Below are 20,228 nucleotides of genomic sequence, written 5' to 3' on the forward strand. Positions count from 1 at the left end.
CCAATGCTGTGTAAGTAATCAGGGGCCACTGAGTGTGAAAATACTTCTGAAGGTGGAATCCACATCAAGTGTTTTATAAATGACATTAATGAAATGACTGCACAAGTTCACTTACCTTTATTCTCTGTTCTTGTACTCAGTCTTGTCTTTGCATTTAATCTACTATTTATATTGTGTTATTATATGTGTACAGTACATTGACATTTATTTATACTGACACATGTTCTCTTTGGTGATAAGTAATGCTCTAGTACTGTTGACAGTACTAGAAACAGCTCCATATCATTCTGCCAAGCCCCCACTGGGCAAATAGAATATATATATATATACATGACAAGCTGTAGTATTGCACTTTCACCGTTATTCTCATTTTAATAAATATATGTTCAGATATCAGACATCTTAACTTAAGGGGATGGTCGAAGCCTTGTCCAGGGTATTCCTGCATTGCGCCCAGTGTTTCCCGGTTAAACAGGACCCACTGCGACCCTGACATGAACGCAGACGCAGCAGATGGAAAATGAAAAAATAAAGCAATTCTTCTTAAAAATAATGTACGACCAGAAAGAAATACTTTTGTAAGCTGTGTCCACCGGATGGCAGTAGTGCTGTTACTGTAGGTGACCTTTACAGCGCTCAGGAAATTATGGCAGTTTAGTCACTAGCTTCAAAGTCAGTTCTGTCCTATCTGATAATAAAATCTGATTAAACATGTCTGAGAAAGAGCTGGGACAGAAATGGGACCGCTGCCTGGCAGACTGTGCTGTTAAAGTCGGTAAGGTGTATGTTGTGTATATCAGCAGGAACAGAGAACAGCATGTTATGCTAAAATTACCTTCAAACTGGGCTGTGCTAACTTAGCTTAGCAATCAAGCTTTAAGGTACTAGAGTAGACGCAAGGAATATGCTATGCTAAAGCTAACTGCACTCACTTAAGGCCAGTGGTTATTAAAGTGGATGCAGTGTTAAACCTTGTCTAAATAGCGATGACTAAAGCGTTTTTACTAAAAGTAAAACTCGTAATTCTGCTTTACTTTACATGTACTGCTACACGAGTAAACTAAATGTCTTGTCATGTTCCCTAGAATGCATCAATTTACTTGTAATTTTCCAGTATCTACAAAAACCTACTACAAGTTAGCAGCTTACTGTTTAAAAGTGGTATATAAACACTTAAAGAACTTAAAAGTAAATAATTGTATTGTCATTTTTTTCACTGTTTTAATACATGAAATTTTATTTTAATATTACGAGGAAAAGCTTAACATAAAACTTGATGTGTTTTACTAACTTCTGTTAATAGTATAGTTATAATTAATATTGTGTAAAAGGAGAAATGTTAGAAAAACTAACTGTATAGGTGGTTGGAGGAGGTTTGTTCATTGTTTTGGCACATTAAGCCATTGTAAGCTTTTTCATGTTGTTATTTTAGCAAGTATTTATTCATTCATTAGGATTTTTAACTTCATGTTTTACACTTTGGTTACATTATGACAGAAACTGTAATTATTTGTTACACAAGACTCATCAGTTCACAAGTTTAATATCAAACACAGTCATGGACAATTTTGTATCTCCAATTCACCTCACTTGCACGTCTTTGGACTGTGGGAGGAAACCGGAGCTCCCGGAGGAAACCTACACATACACGGGGAGAACATGCAAACTCCACACAGAAAGGACCCAGACCGTCCCACCTGGGGATCGAACCCAGGACCTTCTTGCTGTGAGGTGACAGTGCTTCCCCCATGAGCCACCATGCCCATTACACAAGTAATGTTTTGTTCTCAACTGGGTGGTACATAATAAATAAGAAGATGTATTTGTTTGCAGTAATGTTGGGATGTTTTGTAAAATGCAGTGCAAATTTTAATCTGTGATTTGTCCATTCTCATGAACGTTTTTGTAAATGACAGAAGTATGAATGAATGAATGTAATGACTTAATACTTGATTGTATTTTATTAATGTAAAAAAAAGGTTAAATTTGATCCTTGCAACAGTTGTGACGGCAAAATAAGAGTGAAAAGTTTTCAGAATATTTTAGAATAAGTTTCACAGTTTTGAATCATTTTAAAATAAGCTGATTAATTAGTAATAGGTGAGGGTATCATGATTGGGTATGGAAGGCTCCACTAAAGGCTAAGCCTGTGCAAGGAAAGGTGGGTCATGGCTTACCCAACACTGCTGCAACTGATATGCTCTTACCAGAACAACATACAATTTAAAGTAATGTCATTACCATGTGTCATTTTAGTGCTGAGAATGGTCCACAACCCAATAATCATCTGCCTGTTAGCGATCTGTTTCAATTAATAAATAGGGTGATGGGGTGTGTGGTAAGGTGTGTGGGAAGGGGGATGACAGAGCAGCAGATGGGCTACAGTCAGTAATTGTATGGTAGGTCTAGAGTAAAATAATCAATAAAGTGTTCAGTGAGTGTATGTTGCATGGAACATGCACTAAGTAATTAACACTAAGTTAGCGAGCTACACAATGTTTCTTGTTATATATTTTTAAACTAAAGAATGTTTATTTACCTGCAGGTGCTGGTCTTGGTTTAGGAATTGTCCTTTCTGTTGTGTTCTTTAAACGTGAGTATTTTATCCATGCCATATGCACTGTAATACACTATAGAATTTGACCACACTAACGATGAACTGTGATTACAGGAAGGACGTTTCCAATTTCATTCGGCACAGGAGCAGGACTTGGCATGGCTTACTCCAACTGCCAGAATGACCTGAGGGCACCATATCTACTAAACAGTACAGTTAATAAGGTATATCTAATGTAATGCTGGGGTGCTGGCTTAAGCTGCACACAGATAGAATACATAAAGGAATACATGGAGAGAATCAAAGTATATCCAGATCAAGACAGTGGAAAAAAAGTGGGAATGTGACCAGTGACCAGTCCATCCCTAATATTCATTTTTGTTTTGGGGTGACTTGGAAATATACCTGAAGTGTGTGGCACTCAGACCAAAATAAAAAACTTTGAATACAACTGTACACACAGCTGTTGGAAAGGGTTTTGCATGTGCTGATGACACTTTTTGCTTAGATACCAAATTCCATTTTGCAGCACACACAAAAGAGGTCTTCGAAATGGTTCATATTTTTAGTTGCCTTTATGATTCATGTGCAGTTTAGAAAGCCGAGTTGAGTCTGTATGATTCATTGTATAAATATAAAAAACAGTTATTCCTTTGTTTTGTTGCAGGAGCTCTGAACCAGCAAAGAATTGCATCTCTTTTTTTGTCTTGCTAATTTTAGAGCTGATTGACAACAGCCTCTGTGGACCTGTCCTCACCATCCGATGTTCTGTTTGTGTTCAAACCAGATCGTCTGTCCTTATTTAATCACATTGTTCAAAATTGTTGATGTTGGATAATGTGGATCTGAGAATATCACAGAACAAATGCACTAATAAATGGTTAAATTCAGTCAATAATCAGAGTCTGTTTTTGTGTCTGTATAATTTTTAATGTTATTAAATTAGTCCATGAATAAAAGTGAGAGATACAAAAATGAGATTAATATTCAACAACTACTCAAATCATGTTAAACCTGTGGGTCATAATGTTTTTGGTCTGAATTGTGACTCTTGCCAGTTTTCAAACCTGAAGCACCTCTTCATTATACAAGCTGATGCTGTTATGAATAATTGCATGTGAAAGTCAACATGAAGCAGAACTGTATGATTAAATAACCAAACTATAATCTGGTGGAAATATGCATTAAAAGGCAATTGACTACCTGTTGAAGCTTTTATTTTTAATTTGTGAACATTATTATGGAGTTGTTCTCCATATTAAAGTTTAAGCACCTATTTTGGGCTGTCCTTTTTGTCTGGTTTTTAATTAATGCTAAAGGTGTTGGGTAGGGTTGTAGTTAAGGGTTTTGCAGTATAGTTTTTTTGGGGGTTTTTTTACACGAAAAAATTCTTATTGAACCTCATCTTGTCCTTGGAAGCATTGCCAGGTTAAAGCAGAAAGAGACAAATTTATTTAAATGTTGACACAAAGAAATTCTTTAGCTTGTTTGCTGTAACACTAGGATTTTTCCTTAGTTGAACTAAAGGATTCCAGCCCAAACCAAAAAATACAATATTTTATTTAAATTTTAAAATTCAACAATTAAAACATTTATTACATTATTATTAAATGTTGAAAATGATTAGTATTAGTAGTATTAGTATTATTATTTCTTGTCCATCGAACAGTCGACACTATGCATTCTGTGTTCTCAGATAGATAGTGAAATGTGATTTATCATGTCAGAGAATACTTTTCTACTGCTAGGAACTCCAATAGCAATGTGCTTTATACCACTGCTGTTCGCAGCTTGGTGTGCATGGTAATCTTTGGCTTGTGTTAAATCTAATAGTAATGTTAGAAAACATTTAAAACACTTGAAAAAATAAACGGAAAGGTGTATACTTTTGGCCATGTAGTGTTGATAGAGATGTTGCATTACAATTTTTTTCTATGTAATTTGATATTTTTAGGTGTTTTTCCCATGCCAATATTTTATTTTACTGTTGATATTGATTTGTTATTAGTAATTAAAAAAGGGTGCTCTGTAGCACCCTGTCCAGGGTATTCCTGCCTTGCACCCAGTGTTTCCTGGTGAAACTGCACCCACTGCGACCTTTACCATGATAAAGTGGTTGATAAAATGAAGTGAAATAACAAAATGAGCAGCCTTTGCATGAAAGGTCCATAAAAATACCAAATGTTACACTAGAAAAAGAATCCTGGCTACACTGAGTTAATTATAGTCACATGAAAAAGATCTGCTGAAATGACTTTTGTGTGAAAAAATATATTCATGCTCCCTCTTCATTAATTCCACATTAACATTGGCTGTGAATGTGCATAAGCATGCATTAAAAGTACGATGCTCAGACACGTTCTGTCCTCAGCATCAGCAGGCTGAGTTTGGAGGCATACTGAAGTGGAAGATACAGGGATTAGAAGGATTTAAGATGAAAAAAGCACACCAATACTCCTACACGTAGTGCTCTTGTAGACACTCTTAAGATTACAGATTACAATAACAGAGACTTATAATGTGAAAAGCAACAGCCAAATCTGGTGGCAATGTTTTAAATTAGCCACCAGGTGCGAAAACCAAAAAGATCGGACTCTTTAGCGCAGTCTCTCTCGCTCATACTGGAGCCCACCTCTCGACGCCCTCCCCAGTGTGTGTCATCATGACATGCTGCTTTGAAACACATTTGTAAGGCACGGGATTACTCACACTGGCAAAAAGCTTAGAGGAAGCTAGATGTCGACAAAATGTGCAGTTTTAGAATGGATTCCTATGTCTTCAGATTTGAAGGAGTTGCATAAACTGGTCTGATACCAAGGGAAGCAATCATTGAAGTGGATTACTACCTTCGGGGGATGTCATTACCACTTACCTGAGGTTTTTGCAAGACCTGCCATGAGACCTGAAGAATCTTGGGTTTACTTTTCGACTTACATGACCTGGATATCATCATTCTCTCATCTTTTACCATTTTCTCTCATATGGATGAAAAACTGTGGATGTCTAACAAGAAAACAAAAGCAAACAGATAATCGACAGCTCCTATAATGAGTGACACAACCTTTTATTTGTCTGAAGCAACTTCAAGTCTAAACCACAACAGAAGTGCCATCACTTATGCCAGTGATGTGTGGAGCTTTAGTGGAAGTGGTCCGTGGCTGCTTGCAGTCATGCTATCCCTCATCATTTTGATTACAGCTTGTGGAAACATCCTGTTGATAGCTTTGGTGTTTGCCCACCGCTCACTGCGCTGCACTTCTAACTGCTTCCTTGTGTCCCTATTTTTGTCTGACTTAATGGTAGCTTTGGTGGTGATGCCTCCAGCAATGCTGAATGCGCTCTGTGGAAACTGGGTGCTGTCTCCAGGGTTTTGCCCAGTCTGGCTCTGCTTTGATGTAATGTGCTGCAGCGCCTCTATCCTCAACTTGTGCGTGATCAGCTTGGACCGCTACCTTCTAATAATTTCTCCACTGCGGTACAAACAACGCATGACCCCTCCCCGTGCTTTGCTGCTTGTGGGTGGAACTTGGGGTCTGGCAGCTCTGACTTCATTTTTGCCCATTGAAATGGACTGGCACAGCTTGGGCCGAATGCAGGACCCAGGGCATGGCATGGTCAATGAAACAGTCCAAGGATTTAGCGCCTTTCACCCAGCTTCATACTTTCAAATCTCCAACTCTGAAATGCCGTCGTTACAGTGCCGCCTGAGGGTCACTTTGCCCTTTGCCTTAGTTGCAACTTTTCTAACCTTCTTCCTGCCCTCGACAGCCATCTGTTTCACATACTGTCGCATCCTGCTGGCAGCCAGGAGGCAGGCACGTCAGGTAGAAGCTCTCTCTAATCCTCCGTATCCACATCCTTCACCTGGAGAACCGTCCCATCCTCCTTCATTTAGACAGGTTGTTCAAGATGGAGACGAGTACAGCCACCAGGATCCTCAAATGATGCGCCATGCACAGGTGAGAACATATAATAAAGAAGTCTAGCTGGCAGTGGACAGCAATGGTTGAGGCAAATTAAGTTCACTGAAAAGAAAAAAGTGTATGACAAAGTCTGGCTGTACATCAGCATTTTGCACTCAGATCTTAACGCTGTAGTTAGCTTTGTCTTACTACGTCCATCTACTGAATTCTTTAGCAAATAAAAAACCAGCTTCACAGCTCATGACACTATGTCTTTTGTAAGACCGAACAATAAGACAGGAGAAAGTGGTGAATGGGTCTTAAAAAAAGCAGGAAAAACGAGCATTTCATATTGCTGTTGAGAATGTGACAAAACAGGTGGAAGGCACCGGAAGCTGTGAAGTCTGTAGGAAAAGGCCAAAGCTTTTAAACAGAAATTACTTTATTGCATATTGGCACCTTTAGGGACCATTGCCTTATAGTGGCGGAAATAAATGTCTACTGCAAAGCATAAGAACATGTTTTTTACAACAAAGGACACATTAGTCATGTCTCTCTATATGTGGCCTTCCTTCTGGCAGATGTCAGTAAACAGTGAACGTCGTCTGGCGCACAGGCAGGGGAAAAGGGCACTGAAGGCTAGTCTGACACTCGGAGTGCTGCTGGGACTGTTTTTCAGTGCCTGGCTGCCTTTCTTCATCATTAATATGGCACAGGTAAGTGAACTCTTAGCCCATCTGAAAATGTTTAGAACACATTTGCTTTTAGAATGAATTCTTTCTTGTTCTTTCTTGGTGTCGGTTGGTGAATTGGCTATCTAACTTTTTTTAGGTGTGAATAAGTATGACTGTTTTCTTTCTCCCAATTTCACACAATTTACTCATTGCTTATTTCCACCCACTCAGTGTAACAACTACTAACTAGAAAGGTCAGGATTAACATGTGCTTTCGCAGAGACATGGGAAGCCAGTGACTGCTTATTTTAAAAATGCTTGGGTAGTTTACTAGGATGCTAACAGCTTCTTTTATAGACAAGCTCGCAAATGCACAAGATTGGAATAATTATGGATCACACTAGTGGTCTCTGGAAATAGGTTTCCTGAGTGCTATAAGGTTTTTGGTTCTGCCACTTGCCACAACAGAATCTGACTTGCCTGTCAGTCTTACATACAGACAGCCTGGAAAAGCAACTGGCAATTAAAACATATACGTATTTTGTGTCACGGCTGGGTTGTGTTTTTTTTTTTTTTACTTTATTCAAAATCTGTCATAATACCTTTCATTACCAATTTCCTTTAAAAAGACCAGTTAATAGATTTAGAGTGTGATCATATTCAGTAGCACATTAGCTACTGCATCATTATCTGTGCAGGACACCTTTAAAATTTGAAACATCTGAAAGGTTGACAAATGGTAATCCACTTTTTAAATCTTTAATTATACCCATTTTGCGTTCGGTTATCCAGTCATCTCACCCCCATCTGCGTCCACACTCCTCGCCCACAGTAAACAACAGAGGCACGAAGTGCTTTTGGGCACGTCTGTCTGTGTCCCTACTTCACACTCAATATGGTGTGTGAATAGCTTTCCTTGTCCTACCATTTACTCTCAAGCTTCCACTTCACTCTGCCTCTACTTATAATAGACATAATAGACGTGTGATCTTTTCCACCTTTGACCAGCTTTGCATGTTGACCCCAATAAAAGCCTTGAGTGACCTTTCTGTTTTGTTTGTCTAGGCAGTGTGCGAGTGCGTCCCTCCCACTCTGTTTGATGCCATTACTTGGCTTGGCTACTGTAACAGCACCATGAACCCCATTATCTACCCGCTCTTCATGCGCGACTTTAAGAGGGCTTTGGGCCGACTGTTGCCCTGCTGCTGCTTCTCTCGCATCCCTAGACGACCATCCCCTCCACTTTCGCTGTCTCTGCGCAACTCAGGAGAGCCACAGTTAAACATAGAGCCGCCATCAACCCCATCTGACCCGCCACAGCCTCCAGCCACGGCCACCGACGCTGTAAACCTGCTCGACGCAGAGCACGCCGCTATCCACCTGCCGTTACTCCTACCCAACCAGGTAGATACGCTGGACTGTGAGTGTGTGTGTAGTCGGAGGGACAAAAACAACCAGGACTAAGAATACAGATGATATAGATACACAGAAAATGCATTAACAGGGACACACTTGATGCTAAGATTAAAAAAATGTAACAAAGGCTGCACGCTCAAATCTGTGCCAAAACCATGTGTGGGTGGCATTAAGAAAACCAGGACAGCATCAAACAGCGAGAATGAGCATAAAGGTTGAATGAAAAACATTTAAAACAGAATTACTGTGCCTGCAACTCATCTATGGCTTCTTGCATCGCCATAACAACCACCACAGCAGATGAAGGAGAAGTGGGAAAAAAATCTCGCTAATAACACCACAATGTCAAGCAGCTGTCGATTAAATCCATAACAAGTTCTAATTAAAACAAAAAACAAAAAGAAAACCTAAGAACAATTTTCACTATGGAGTAAAAGAGGTTCTTTTAATATCACAACGTCCGCTCTTAGAATTAACACAAATACTTAAGATCAGGCAAGTGTTTAAACACATTCGAAACAGGGTTCCAGTTTTTGTCCTTGTATGTTCTGAGTAAATTGGAGCAGTCACTGCATACAGATTATAAAATACTCTAACATTGTTATTCATTTAATCTAATTATGTATTTAATTTCTAGTCCTTGCATATGGCCATATAGCCAAATTTTTTTTTACTGTACTAAAAAGAACAATTAACTTATCGACTTTATAGTTAAAATACAAGTCGAAAGGCAGTTGTTAAAAATATGAGTGTTACATACATACTGCATACACATTATTCCATGTCAACCCTGGCTTCAAGCGTGACATAAATACTGGTTAAGAAGGACCACAGATTAGCAAATGCCCCTTTCAACACCTCCCAAGCAATTTCTTTCATCAATTATTTTCATCTAAAACTTATAAGGGCTGCAAAAAGCACAATAGTGCATTAAAAAACCCTCCCAAACAACTGAACCCAACGACAGGCTAATTTCTATATACAGTAATAGCAACATGTGGATTCCAGTTGAGCTCTAGATAATTAAAGCAAACAGGATGCACCAGAACACAATTTGTGTCACAGCAAACGGTCTGCATACCTTTGTGAGGACAAGTTTTTTATTCATAATTCCTAATTATCTTTCAAAACACTCTAAAAACATATTTTCACTTTGTCACTGGGTGAAGTACAGAATGATGGTAAAAATAGCAATTCTAATGATTACTTGGATAGAAATTAAAATATCCTACACAATAATGTGTGCAAAACATCAAGGGGTCTGAATAGTCTCTGAATCCACTGCAGATGCACATTACTTATTACCTATAAATTCACATTATGTGGATTACAAGTTAAGATTTGTTTGCCCTATGAAACTTCATATGCCCTAATAAATAAATGGAATAAACCCCCAATGTGCAAATGTGGTGGCTAGAGACTAGATTGAAAATGTTGAAGCATTTATTGAACGTTTTCTCTGATGAAACACACCTGATTCTACTCATGAAGGGTTTTATAATTAGCAAACAAGATGAATCAGGTGTTACACAGCAGGATTACTAAACTGCACTGAATGAGTACTTCAGTACAAGATCAGAATGCAAAGCACTGCTCTGGCCTATAATTACATCTGAATCCATGTGTGGTCTGTCACTGGACTATGAAGCGTGTGTGCAGATGGTTTTTCATTGGTGACTCGGTCCTGAGTGGCACACTGAGTTCTTTTTAAATTGTGTGTGATTGTGTGTTCATTATTCCAGTGTGTGGTATCCCATTCCCAGGAATTATGTTCAGTTTCTGTGTCACTTTGATCCACTTCCTCTCGTTCGCATTGACATTCTGGTGATCTGTTGCCCTCTGTGTCATTAAAACTGTCATTAACTCTTTCTTTTTGGTCAGATTCAGAGTCACAGATGGAGTCTAGTAAGTCAGATATATCTGGAATATCCCAGCCATTTTCTTGCACTGTCCCAGAATGATGTTCCTCTTCTTCACACACTGTAAATTCCTCCTTTTTAACATTTTCTTCATTTTGGGTTGAAGCCTCTGTAAGTCTTTCCTCTTCTGGTAGAATTGCTTTAATTGACAGAGCTTCTGGAGTGTCCAGTTTTTCATGAGTTAGAGTCACAAGATCATGTGAATTTCCAGATAGAGTTCCAGCTCCCTCTTTCGTTGGAACGCCAACTGCTACAAGGATCGTGTCCATTTCGTTCATGTAGTCCAAGTGACCTTTTACCTGGGGAGAAAATCAGTGGTTTACTAGGACTAGATTTCTTATAAAGACCACATTTGATTAAGTTTATTATATAGCTTTTTATTATGTCTACCATCACTATTAATGTTTATAAATAATGATAAAAAGTCTAGAATTAGAGACACCAGCAACCCTCTGGCAAGCAAGCCATGATTAAACAGATGTTCCTCCACCTGAAGTAAATAAATGCTTAATATAATGCAGAGATAGCCAGTAAAAGGAATTGACACTGTCAGTCATCTGCACATTCATGGCCAAGGATTCCATCTCCCTGCCAATGGCAAGGCAGGTAGGCATGATACTGCTGTCCGTGCTCCCTGCCCTTTATAATCTGACAGCCTTAATGTCTAAGCACGAATATCACTAATAACATCAACAGATGTTTTAAAATGTTCAAGCAAACCTTGCTGCTTGGTTTCTGTTGCCCTCGTTCTTCAGCTTTTGTGTCCTGTCTGTATTTTAATAAGTTTTAATAAAGATTAGTTTGTGCTACAGAGATCGGCATCTTGCTATTGAGTCCAGTTGTTTTGTTGTTGATTAAAGTTATTGTTCAGTATCTTGTAAATCCAGTCAATGTTCTTTATTAGCACAGAATCCTTTATTTACTCTCAGTCACACACACTGGTCAATAAGTTGGGCAGGGTGACCTCTCACTCACTGCTGTGCTGGTACAACCGAGTCAATTCCATTTAATTTCATTTTAAGGTACCACTAAACATTAAGTTATTATAACTAAATAAATTGATTAATTGAAAAAGGCATTGGAACATTCTTGCAAACTTAGAGAACTCCTTGAAATAAACAAGAAGATCTATTTTGGCTGCATCCCAAACCACTTACTTACCACACAAACACAAACCACTTAAAACGCAAACACAATCTGCTGCTGTTGTTTACTTTATAACCAGTAAAGAAACACTTCTAACCTATGCACATTTATTCATAAAGGTGAGAACCATTTATTAGAAATAATGTGCTTTCATCCCAAAGGCGAGTGGTGAGTGGTGTGTGTGTGTGTGTGAGGTATTTACGCACCACAGATGACAGATCCACATTAAATATGCGATGTGTTTTTGAGCCGATTGGCTGTAGTCCTGCCACAGACAACTGAACAGATGAACTTCTGTATACATATCCCAGTAGCCAATCTCCTCTAATAAAGAAACAAATATATTAATACATTATTAAAAATGATTAATGTATGTTCAGCATATACAAATCAAGAACCAAAACGTTTGGACAGTTGGAAAAAATTTGACTGAAAACAGACTGGAATTATTTACAAAACAATGGAAATCAGGCCTAGACTGCAGGCAGGCCAGTCTAGCACCTGCACACGGATTTTATGATGTTGTCTAGATGCCAGCATATGTTGCTCCAGAATGCATATGTACCCCTCAGCTTTAATGATGCCTTTACACATATGCCACTGAATGTGCCACATTGCTAACTTCTGAGATGGTCAACGACAATTTGAAATGTGGACTCATCAGATCACAGCACATGTTTCCCATTTGCTTTAATCCTTGTCAGATGCACTTGAGCCCAAAGGAGACAGCTGCATTTCTGGATGTTGATATGGCTTCTGCTGTGCATAGTAGTGTCTTAATTTGCAATTGTAGATTCAGCAAGCAAACTATGTTTACTGAAGGTTTTTCAAACTATTTCCAAAGCCATGGGGCTACAAAGGTCACAGTCACTCAATGCTGTTTATTAGCCTTGTACACTATTCCTCCAGATTTTATAAATATCTTAAAAATGTCATGGTAAGCTATTTGCTTATGCATTTTTTTTTATAAGCGACCTTGACCCATCCTCGGCAGAGCCTTTTCTTACTGTTGCTTTTATACCCAATCATGAAAGCAACACCTGTAATCTTTTCACCTCTGATAGTTCTAAAATCCAGCTATTTAAAATGTGTTGCAGGCATCATAGGTAAAACATCATATATTAAATACAAGTTTTGAGCTGTTTTTAATTCAGAACCAGTTTACAAATTCCTGCTTTAGTTTTAATTTGCATTTTACCTACTGTCCCACCATTTTCGGAATTAGTTTTGTTTATGCAAACTGTCTTTTTCCAAACCTGCAATATCCATTCACAATCTTCCCAGCAACAACCCTTGACAGCCGCTCCCACGTTTTCTCCGATCCATCTACCGGTGCTCCCAGCAGAACGACATCCTCTATAACACCTTCACTACCTGGCCAGTAATGAGATATGACACGTCTTTCACTTTGCAGAAGAAGATAAGGCTTAAAGCCCACATGGTGCAAATTGATAATTTTACCATTCCCTCATTTACTAGAGACTAAAAAAACTACCTTGATCATTGGCAAGTTCCTCCAGACAGAAATAGATGACTCGAGCTCCAAGGCTAAATCCAATCAGACTGACAGGTCGCTTTCCCTTCATTAGTCAGAAAATAGAAACAATTTAGGACTCCCTTCTAATTAGCCATTCTATACAATTCATTAAAGCTAACAGAAACTGGAGGTAAAGCCAAGAAACCTTCCTACATCTAACACCTCAGTACCTGCTGACTGCTTCGAAGAACTTGAGCCAGGTGCTTTCCCACCTCAGCCGAGCGACTCAGACACACTCCCCACGGGTTATCAATCACACTCGCCACCGCCAGCAGTGACGCTGGCCAGCTCAACGCAGCAACGATACCTGGACATGTGACAAATTAGAATTGAAAAGCTAGGTAGAAAAAGTTGACCTCAAATAGCTGAATCAACAATTTACTTTAGCTATTTTAATACGTGTCCTCCAAGAAAAAAACAAATACTAGTAAGCAAGCAGCAGCTGGAGGTGGAATTAAAACAGCAGAAGCAAGCCACAAACAAAGCAAATCATAAGTTCAGTATTAAATTCACTTATAAATACAAAAGAAAATTAAGCCTTATTTTACCAAAAACACCACCTTTATGAACATGGTCAACAATTAGGGATGTAAAAAAAATCTACTGAGTCTGGGCAGAGAATGTCCAAAAAGTCTAGGAGAACCCATTCACTGACATCCTTAGTTTAAACAGGAATAGTATAATTAGTCTTTTATCAATAAGGCTCATTTTAGTGCAGCCAGCCATACAATACTATTAAAACAATGTAAAGTTTATGTACGATACCCACCTGAGAGCACTGTGTATTTAAGGGCCTCCTGGGCCACCAAGCTGACCAGTCCGTCCCACAACGTGTTCAGAACAGAGCCTAAATCCATTAGGTAGCGGGACTCCCACTTCAGGCAATACTGCTCTCCACAGGCACCCAGACTGCGCCACGGAGCCTGAAAGCAACCTAAAATAAAGACAAAAGGAGAATCAAGAAATTTCTTTACACTGAACATGTCTTGTACAAATAACAGAGAGCCAAGTGTCCTCGAAAAGGTCTCGGCTCTGTAAATGATGGAACTACTGCTACGTTGTGGTGGTTAATTATGAATGCTGTATTTAACACTCACTGTATTTGCCACTGCAGAGCCATCCTGTTACAGCCACAGTGACATGAAGATGCTTCACAGAGTTCAGAGGAAGAAACTCAAACTCCTCAATGGCACCAACTCGTTTGTTCATCTTATAACCTGACAATGAGAAACAACAAACATGACAAATAAACAAGTCAGTGTTTATGGAGAGAACAAAAACAAAAGGCAGGAAAATTGTAAATGAATTTTTACACCTAGCTTTCCACACTGTTGTTGTATCTCAATCACATATCAGTATCTACTCTACTACTACATATATACTACATATACATAAAGGCAATACAGAAGAGGTATTGTACATAACTTTAATTAGCCTACCTACCAGTTAAACCAGCCCCTGCAGCGCCAAACAGAGATGCCATGATTGCAATGCCAGCGGCTGAGCCAAGAACCGCAGCCCCTCCTGCACCCAACACTGCACCAGCACCAGCTGCCACTAAGGGTGCAGCCAGACCTCCTGTCACACCTAGCACAAATCAGAGCAGAAATGTATTCACAAATACTCCCAGTCAGCTAAAAGGCACTGAAGGATCATTTAAATATGACAAACACGTTAAAGCTACTAGACTTTTTAGTTTTTATAAAACTGTATCTCAAGTACATCAATGCCTGATCCGATCCCACTGTCTAGGTCCCATGTAGTTGCTTATCAGTGTCGCAGAACATGTACAACCAGTCCCTGTTTTAATTTCAGTAGCCTCTCATTGCTGCTTTGAGTCAGTTTGTCTATGTGCATGGACCTATTACTGGAATGCAGCAGACCGCATTGTTGGTACAGAAACAAACCTAGCACTGTTCCTCCACCAACAGTGGCAAGACCGATCAGCAAGTAACGCCGAAGTGCGCGCCCTCTTTCTTTCTTCCGTCTCTTTGATGACTCTTCTCTGTGCACGAAAACAAAAACATAAATTGGTAGGAGGTTTATGGGCATGAAAATACTAAAAGAAATTATTGAAATAATACTGATACATGTCAAGATTTCACATCCGTATGATCTGAAACTAGACCTCCAGTTGCAATAAATATATATATATATAAATATTCAACCCCCCTTAGCTTCCAGGGCTGATTCCTTAACCAAGATCTGGTGGATTTGTTAGCATGTTTGGAATTATTGTCCTGATGGAAAGTCCAATTCACCAAGGTTCAGTTTCACTACATTTTACTACATTTCTCCTCAAAATAGAGTAATGTAGCGCTACTGTTATCAATGTATAATACATAATATCAGGCAAAGCAGTTTAATTAAAAATGACAATGTACTTACTGCTGTTTTAATCCAAATGAAGAGCAATGTGACAAAAACATAAAACACTAACATTAGTTTTAATAATTAAGACAACAGGGTTTTGACTACTTTTCAGATATCCATTTCACACAAGATTTATGTACTATATACAACCACTAGTGCTTTTCAATACAGTGTTCTTCAACATACAATACACAGGACAATAACTAAAACTGTACAACACATATGTGCTTTATGATTTATTTTACCAACATCATAAAACAAAGCATAAGAAAAGTATATTCATCTCTTACTCGCTCTCCTCTCCACCTTGTCTTAACCGTTCTCCGAGTGTCTCCTCAAAGTCTTCCAGCTGCTGAGGACACACTCTCAGTAGGCAGCTGACATGCCGGATCAGTACACGAGCTCTGGCATCATACTGACCTACAGCAGGAGAACAGTGGGAAATAAGAGCACCATACACAGAGGACTTCACAAACACCATGCACTACACAACATTAGGGAGGATCTTAGGAAGTAAAGATAAAGGCCCTCACCATCTTTGACAGAGAATAAAACAAGATCCTAAGAAAGAGAGGAACAGAAAGTGAAATTGAGCAGGTGGTCACAATGCAAGCAGCATCAGGTTTACACATTAAAGGCTGTTTCACATTTACTTGAAATATGAACATTCAATAGGTTCAATAGTTTGTGAAGACATCTCTGCTGATATAACATGTTTTGCTCATATTAAAATAATGTAGATGAATCATTTGAATCGATTAAATTCAAAGCAACCCTTTTTTAGTGTAAAAGTGCTGTTGTGTGCTGAGAAATCATGCTCAATTACATACCTGGGTAATTGGCTGAGATCCTGTGCTAAGTAGCGGCTCTGCCTGCAGGATGGACAGGAAGGTGTCACTGCCCTCACACCCAAGTCCAGCCAGGAAAGCCTGCATCACTGGCATGACAGACTCATCAAGACCAAGCCAATTCACTAAGCCTTCCAGGTACAGCTCCCGGAACTTCCTGCAAGGAAAATTATGCACATTGGAAGTGTTTTCTACTTTTATTTTGCATATATAAAAAAGAAAGAAATGTATTTAACTTTATTTAACATCTATGTTCATGATTATATATATTCACTGAAAAGTCTGTGTGAAGTTAAAGTAAATATTTACATTGCTGAATACTCCTTTTTTGCTCTCTATGTTTGCCAAATACCTTTGATCTGGTCCTGGAAATAAATGTCCCAGAGACACCCCACACAAAGCAGCATATGCAAAACGACCTGGTTCACTGAGATGTCTTCCAGTAGGTGTTTCTCCTGCTGACTGATCCACACCATTCAGTTTGGGCTCCTTACCCCCTGGATCTGTAAGGAAATTATAAACAAAACAATACAGGATAAGGTAGGATGTTTAGGGCACTCTACCATAATCATTTCCATTTTTCTCAACAATTATCATTCTCTATGGTCTAGGGCTGGATAGTATTAGGCTTGTTAATTGTATTTGCAACATTGGGATTCGTGAATTATGAAAATTAGAACATTCACACATTACTGTAAGCATGTTTGTTTTATATGATTGGCAGTATTTAATTCACATTAATTTAGAGTTTGTACCACCTGACCCATAAACAGCAATTTCTTTGTAGATCTTGTAAAGAGGTTGTTGATCTGGTTATTTGAGCACAAATGTGGCTTGATGTGTTTTCATAATTTAATACCATGACCACTCTTTTCTTTTAAAGATACCAAAATAAAAGTCTCTTCTTGTTGTCCCATGTGTTGTTTGAAAAGATCTAACATATGGTCAAAACAGTTTGAAGTGAACAGATTTAAAGCTGACATATTTGGCAACATTCATTATGAATAACTGAACTACTTTATTTAAAAAGTATATAGTATATGAATTATTTTGATTCAGTAATGTTCACATAAAAAGTAAACAGTAAAATATTCCAACATATGGCATGCATTTCATTATTTTAAACACAACCAATAGACTTGGGCACAACATGCATGTCTTGTGATTGACTTTAAAATATTTAAAAGATTTTATTTTATATACTTTTTTAAACATTTGTTAGTGTTTGTTATGCACATTGAACATTATTTACTGTCAAACCGGCGTTCTAGGTCTCAGCCCACATATTCAATCAGTGCATTGTTTGCGTTTTGGACATGAATCTGCAGTTTGTAAATGATACAGAAGCTAAATAAAATGTAAATACTGTTATTAACATGTAGTTACTGGTTTACAACATTACACAGTATACACTGAGGGCCGTGATAGTGCTGTTAGCGAAGGTTCTTTAATAAATTGCATTAAAAAAGTCTCAGAACACAACAGCTTCTAAACTATAAAAATGACACAAACTACCTTTAAGTAAATCCAGGCCTAAAGTTGGCGACTCCATTCTCCCAGACTGAGTCTCTTCAGCTCCCAGCTTTCATTCCACAACATTCATGTCTGCAGTGAAGTGAGTCTGATCAAAGTTCTCTGTGTAGCTCATACGCGGTGTGTCCGGCCTCCTGGACCTGTCCAATCCCAAACATACCGGGTTATTTAACCTTTAACAGACTACACAAGCACACGTTTATTTACTTTAAACTATTTTAAAACTAAAATGAGTTTATACTTCTACTTACGCAGTAGTAAATGAAGAATGCGGAAACCACGTAAAAGAACGACCGGTGTAATAGCAGGAATAGAACAGCAGGGTGCAGCACTGACTCATGTCGAGCTGATCCTGCACCTCTGAGCTATGTTAAGCTACATTAGTTCATGTTTTATAGAAATACAATTGTGTATATATACAGTATATACTGTATATATATATATATATATATAAACACTTTAGGTATTTAGGTGACCTTTTAGGTCTTTTTTGAGTTGATGTGATGTTGGCCTTAATTGCCGTATTTAGATTCATTTTTAAATTCTTTCATTAATTTCCCCATGTTATAAAGCTCTTATTTATTTATTAGGATTTTAATGTCATGTTTTACACACTATGGTTACATTCATGACAGGACACGTAATTATTCATTACACAAGATCCATCAGTTCACAAATTTAATGTCAAACAGTCATGGACAATTTTTGTATCTCCAATTCACCTCCCTTGCATGTCTTTGGACTGTGGAAGAAAACCGAAGCTCCCGTAGGAAACCCACACAGACACGGGGAGAACATGCAAACTCCACACAGAAAGGATTGCTCCACCTGGGGATCGAACCCAGGACCTTCTTGCTGTGAGGAAACAGTGCTACTCACCGAGCCTGTAATACTGTATTACAAATCACACACTTATTAATTATCAGGGCCCACTTTTAACCAACCCCAATCCCATAACAATACTCTTATTTCTTAACAATAACAAAAAGACTTGGCATTACATATAACAAAGGCCTTTTTACCAAACAGAAGTGCCAGTGATATAGGGACTAAAATTATAAGGAATAAAAAATTATTTAGGGATAAAAAAAAAAAAAAAAAAGTCAAAACAATAACAGAAAAACTCTTTTTTTCTTTTGGCTGCTTTCATTTTTAAGGGCTGCAACAGAAGTTCACTCTGATCCACATGCCTGATTTGTCAAATTTTTTATGCCGGATGATCTTCTGACACAACCCTTCTTGTTTTTATCTAGGCTTGGGACCAGCACTGAGAGCAACAAGTGCACCTTCCTGTGGCTAGGCTGTTTGGACATCCCCCAAATGGCCATCCAAAATCAAACCTGCAACACAGTAAAGTGTGCAAAAAGTCTGTATCTGATTGCCAGACCATAGTCACACTTTTTTTACATTGATGCTGAGTGATAAAATCAAAATTCTGCATTTTCATAAAATACGTTTAGCTGCTACTAAGCCATTTTGGCCCCAGTTTTAAATGCTGTAAAAACCATTGGAGTTATGCCACATTTTGCCCACAATACAATACAAGCACATGCACATGCACTGTATAAGCCAGAGTATCCGGATTAGACAAAACAAAGCTGTGATTTCAGGCCAAAAAGAGAGCTAATTAGCATCCCCTTTGTAGATGTGACTGTAGATGTGATGAAGATGGAACATCTATTCAAGGATATAATGAGTCATCATGCTGCACCCTGGTTGTGTTTGGATGAAAATGTATCCTTATAAGCACACTACTTCAAGTAGAAGGAAATAACTGTGTGATGAAAGACCCAGAAGAGTGTGAGGTTGGATTAGAAACACAACTGCTAAGTGTTAATACAACATAATAGCTTGTTGAAATGATCTTGTCAGTTTATTTATACTCTAAATCTTTTATCATATATTTCATCCCACATCTTTATTTTTTAATAGTAGCTTCATCCTGGTCCAGAGCCACAAGGAAACACTGGTTGCAGGGCAGGACTACATCCTGGACAATGCAGAGTAGCACACACTGACACATTTATTTACTCATTTACTCCAAGGAGCAGTTTATAGAAGCTATTTAAGCTTCTGAATAGTAGGGCATCTGAGTACACAGGGCAAACTCACACATAAAAGAAGAGAATATACAAAACACATCACAAACAGTGACCAGGATCACACCCAAGTCCTCAAAACTCATGCTGTTGTGCAGCACTTATACTCTACACCTCACCACCACTTTCGTTGCCATTTTAGTTTTTTTTTTTTTTTAGCTGATGTCATGTTGCCTTAATTACCACATTTAAATGCATTTCTATTTTCATCCATCTTGGGAAAC

At 38.4% G+C, this 20,228-nt stretch overlaps 3 protein-coding genes across 4 annotated transcripts; 2 read left to right on the forward strand and 1 right to left on the reverse strand.

Annotated features, from left to right (window-relative positions):
• Positions 1-620: 620 nt before the first annotated feature.
• Positions 621-3,455, forward strand: micos10 (mitochondrial contact site and cristae organizing system subunit 10). Of its 2 annotated transcripts, none has more exons than XM_063015705.1 (4): positions 621-775; positions 2,546-2,593; positions 2,672-2,781; positions 3,225-3,455. In XM_063015705.1, exons 1-4 carry the CDS (start codon positions 712-714, stop codon positions 3,231-3,233), a joined length of 231 nt encoding a protein of 76 aa, XP_062871775.1. In that variant the 5' UTR covers positions 621-711; the 3' UTR covers positions 3,234-3,455. The 2 variants fall into 2 exon arrangements, with proteins under 2 accessions (XP_062871775.1, XP_062871776.1); XM_063015706.1 differs by having other exon boundaries at positions 3,278-3,455.
• A 2,149-nt stretch (positions 3,456-5,604) lies between these two features.
• Positions 5,605-8,597, forward strand: htr6 (5-hydroxytryptamine (serotonin) receptor 6). The gene is made up of 3 exons (XM_063016022.1): positions 5,605-6,516; positions 7,041-7,175; positions 8,199-8,597. The coding sequence occupies exons 1-3, from the start codon at positions 5,605-5,607 to the stop codon at positions 8,595-8,597; spliced, it is 1,446 nt and encodes a 481-aa protein (XP_062872092.1).
• A 383-nt stretch (positions 8,598-8,980) lies between these two features.
• Positions 8,981-18,012, reverse strand: tmco4 (transmembrane and coiled-coil domains 4). The gene is made up of 14 exons (XM_063015911.1): positions 17,888-18,012; positions 16,725-16,875; positions 16,355-16,529; positions 16,058-16,085; positions 15,815-15,944; positions 15,059-15,156; positions 14,595-14,738; positions 14,249-14,368; positions 13,921-14,085; positions 13,322-13,458; positions 13,110-13,194; positions 12,871-12,988; positions 11,821-11,938; positions 8,981-10,767 (listed from the first exon to the last, which is right to left on the reverse strand). Exons 1-14 carry the CDS (start codon positions 17,922-17,924, stop codon positions 10,156-10,158), a joined length of 2,118 nt encoding a protein of 705 aa, XP_062871981.1. The 5' UTR covers positions 17,925-18,012; the 3' UTR covers positions 8,981-10,155.
• Positions 18,013-20,228: the final 2,216 nt, after the last annotated feature.

The sequence above is a fragment of the Trichomycterus rosablanca genome, chromosome 19 (assembly GCF_030014385.1).
Source record: "Trichomycterus rosablanca isolate fTriRos1 chromosome 19, fTriRos1.hap1, whole genome shotgun sequence".
Lineage (NCBI taxonomy): Eukaryota > Metazoa > Chordata > Actinopteri > Siluriformes > Trichomycteridae > Trichomycterus > Trichomycterus rosablanca.

Bases quoted from the DNA above. Each gene is read 5' to 3' on its own strand.
- micos10 (XM_063015705.1), top strand. From the start codon at position 712: ATGTCTGAGAAAGAGCTGGGACAGAAATGGGACCGCTGCCTGGCAGAC. The intron at 776-2,545 runs GTAAGGTGTATG...ATTTACCTGCAG, and splicing joins AGACTGTGCTGTTAAAGTCG to GTGCTGGTCTTGGTTTAGGA. The intron at 2,594-2,671 runs GTGAGTATTTTA...CTGTGATTACAG, and splicing joins TTCTGTTGTGTTCTTTAAAC to GAAGGACGTTTCCAATTTCA.
- htr6 (XM_063016022.1), top strand. From the start codon at position 5,605: ATGAGTGACACAACCTTTTATTTGTCTGAAGCAACTTCAAGTCTAAAC. The intron at 6,517-7,040 runs GTGAGAACATAT...TCCTTCTGGCAG, and splicing joins AAATGATGCGCCATGCACAG to ATGTCAGTAAACAGTGAACG. The intron at 7,176-8,198 runs GTAAGTGAACTC...TTGTTTGTCTAG, and splicing joins TCATCATTAATATGGCACAG to GCAGTGTGCGAGTGCGTCCC.
- tmco4 (XM_063015911.1), bottom strand. From the start codon at position 17,924: ATGGAGTCGCCAACTTTAGGCCTGGATTTACTTAAAG. The intron at 16,086-16,354 runs GTATGTAATTGA...TCTCTTTCTTAG, and splicing joins GATCTCAGCCAATTACCCAG to GATCTTGTTTTATTCTCTGT. The intron at 14,086-14,248 runs GTGAGTGTTAAA...TCTTTATTTTAG, and splicing joins GCTCTGCAGTGGCAAATACA to GTTGCTTTCAGGCTCCGTGG.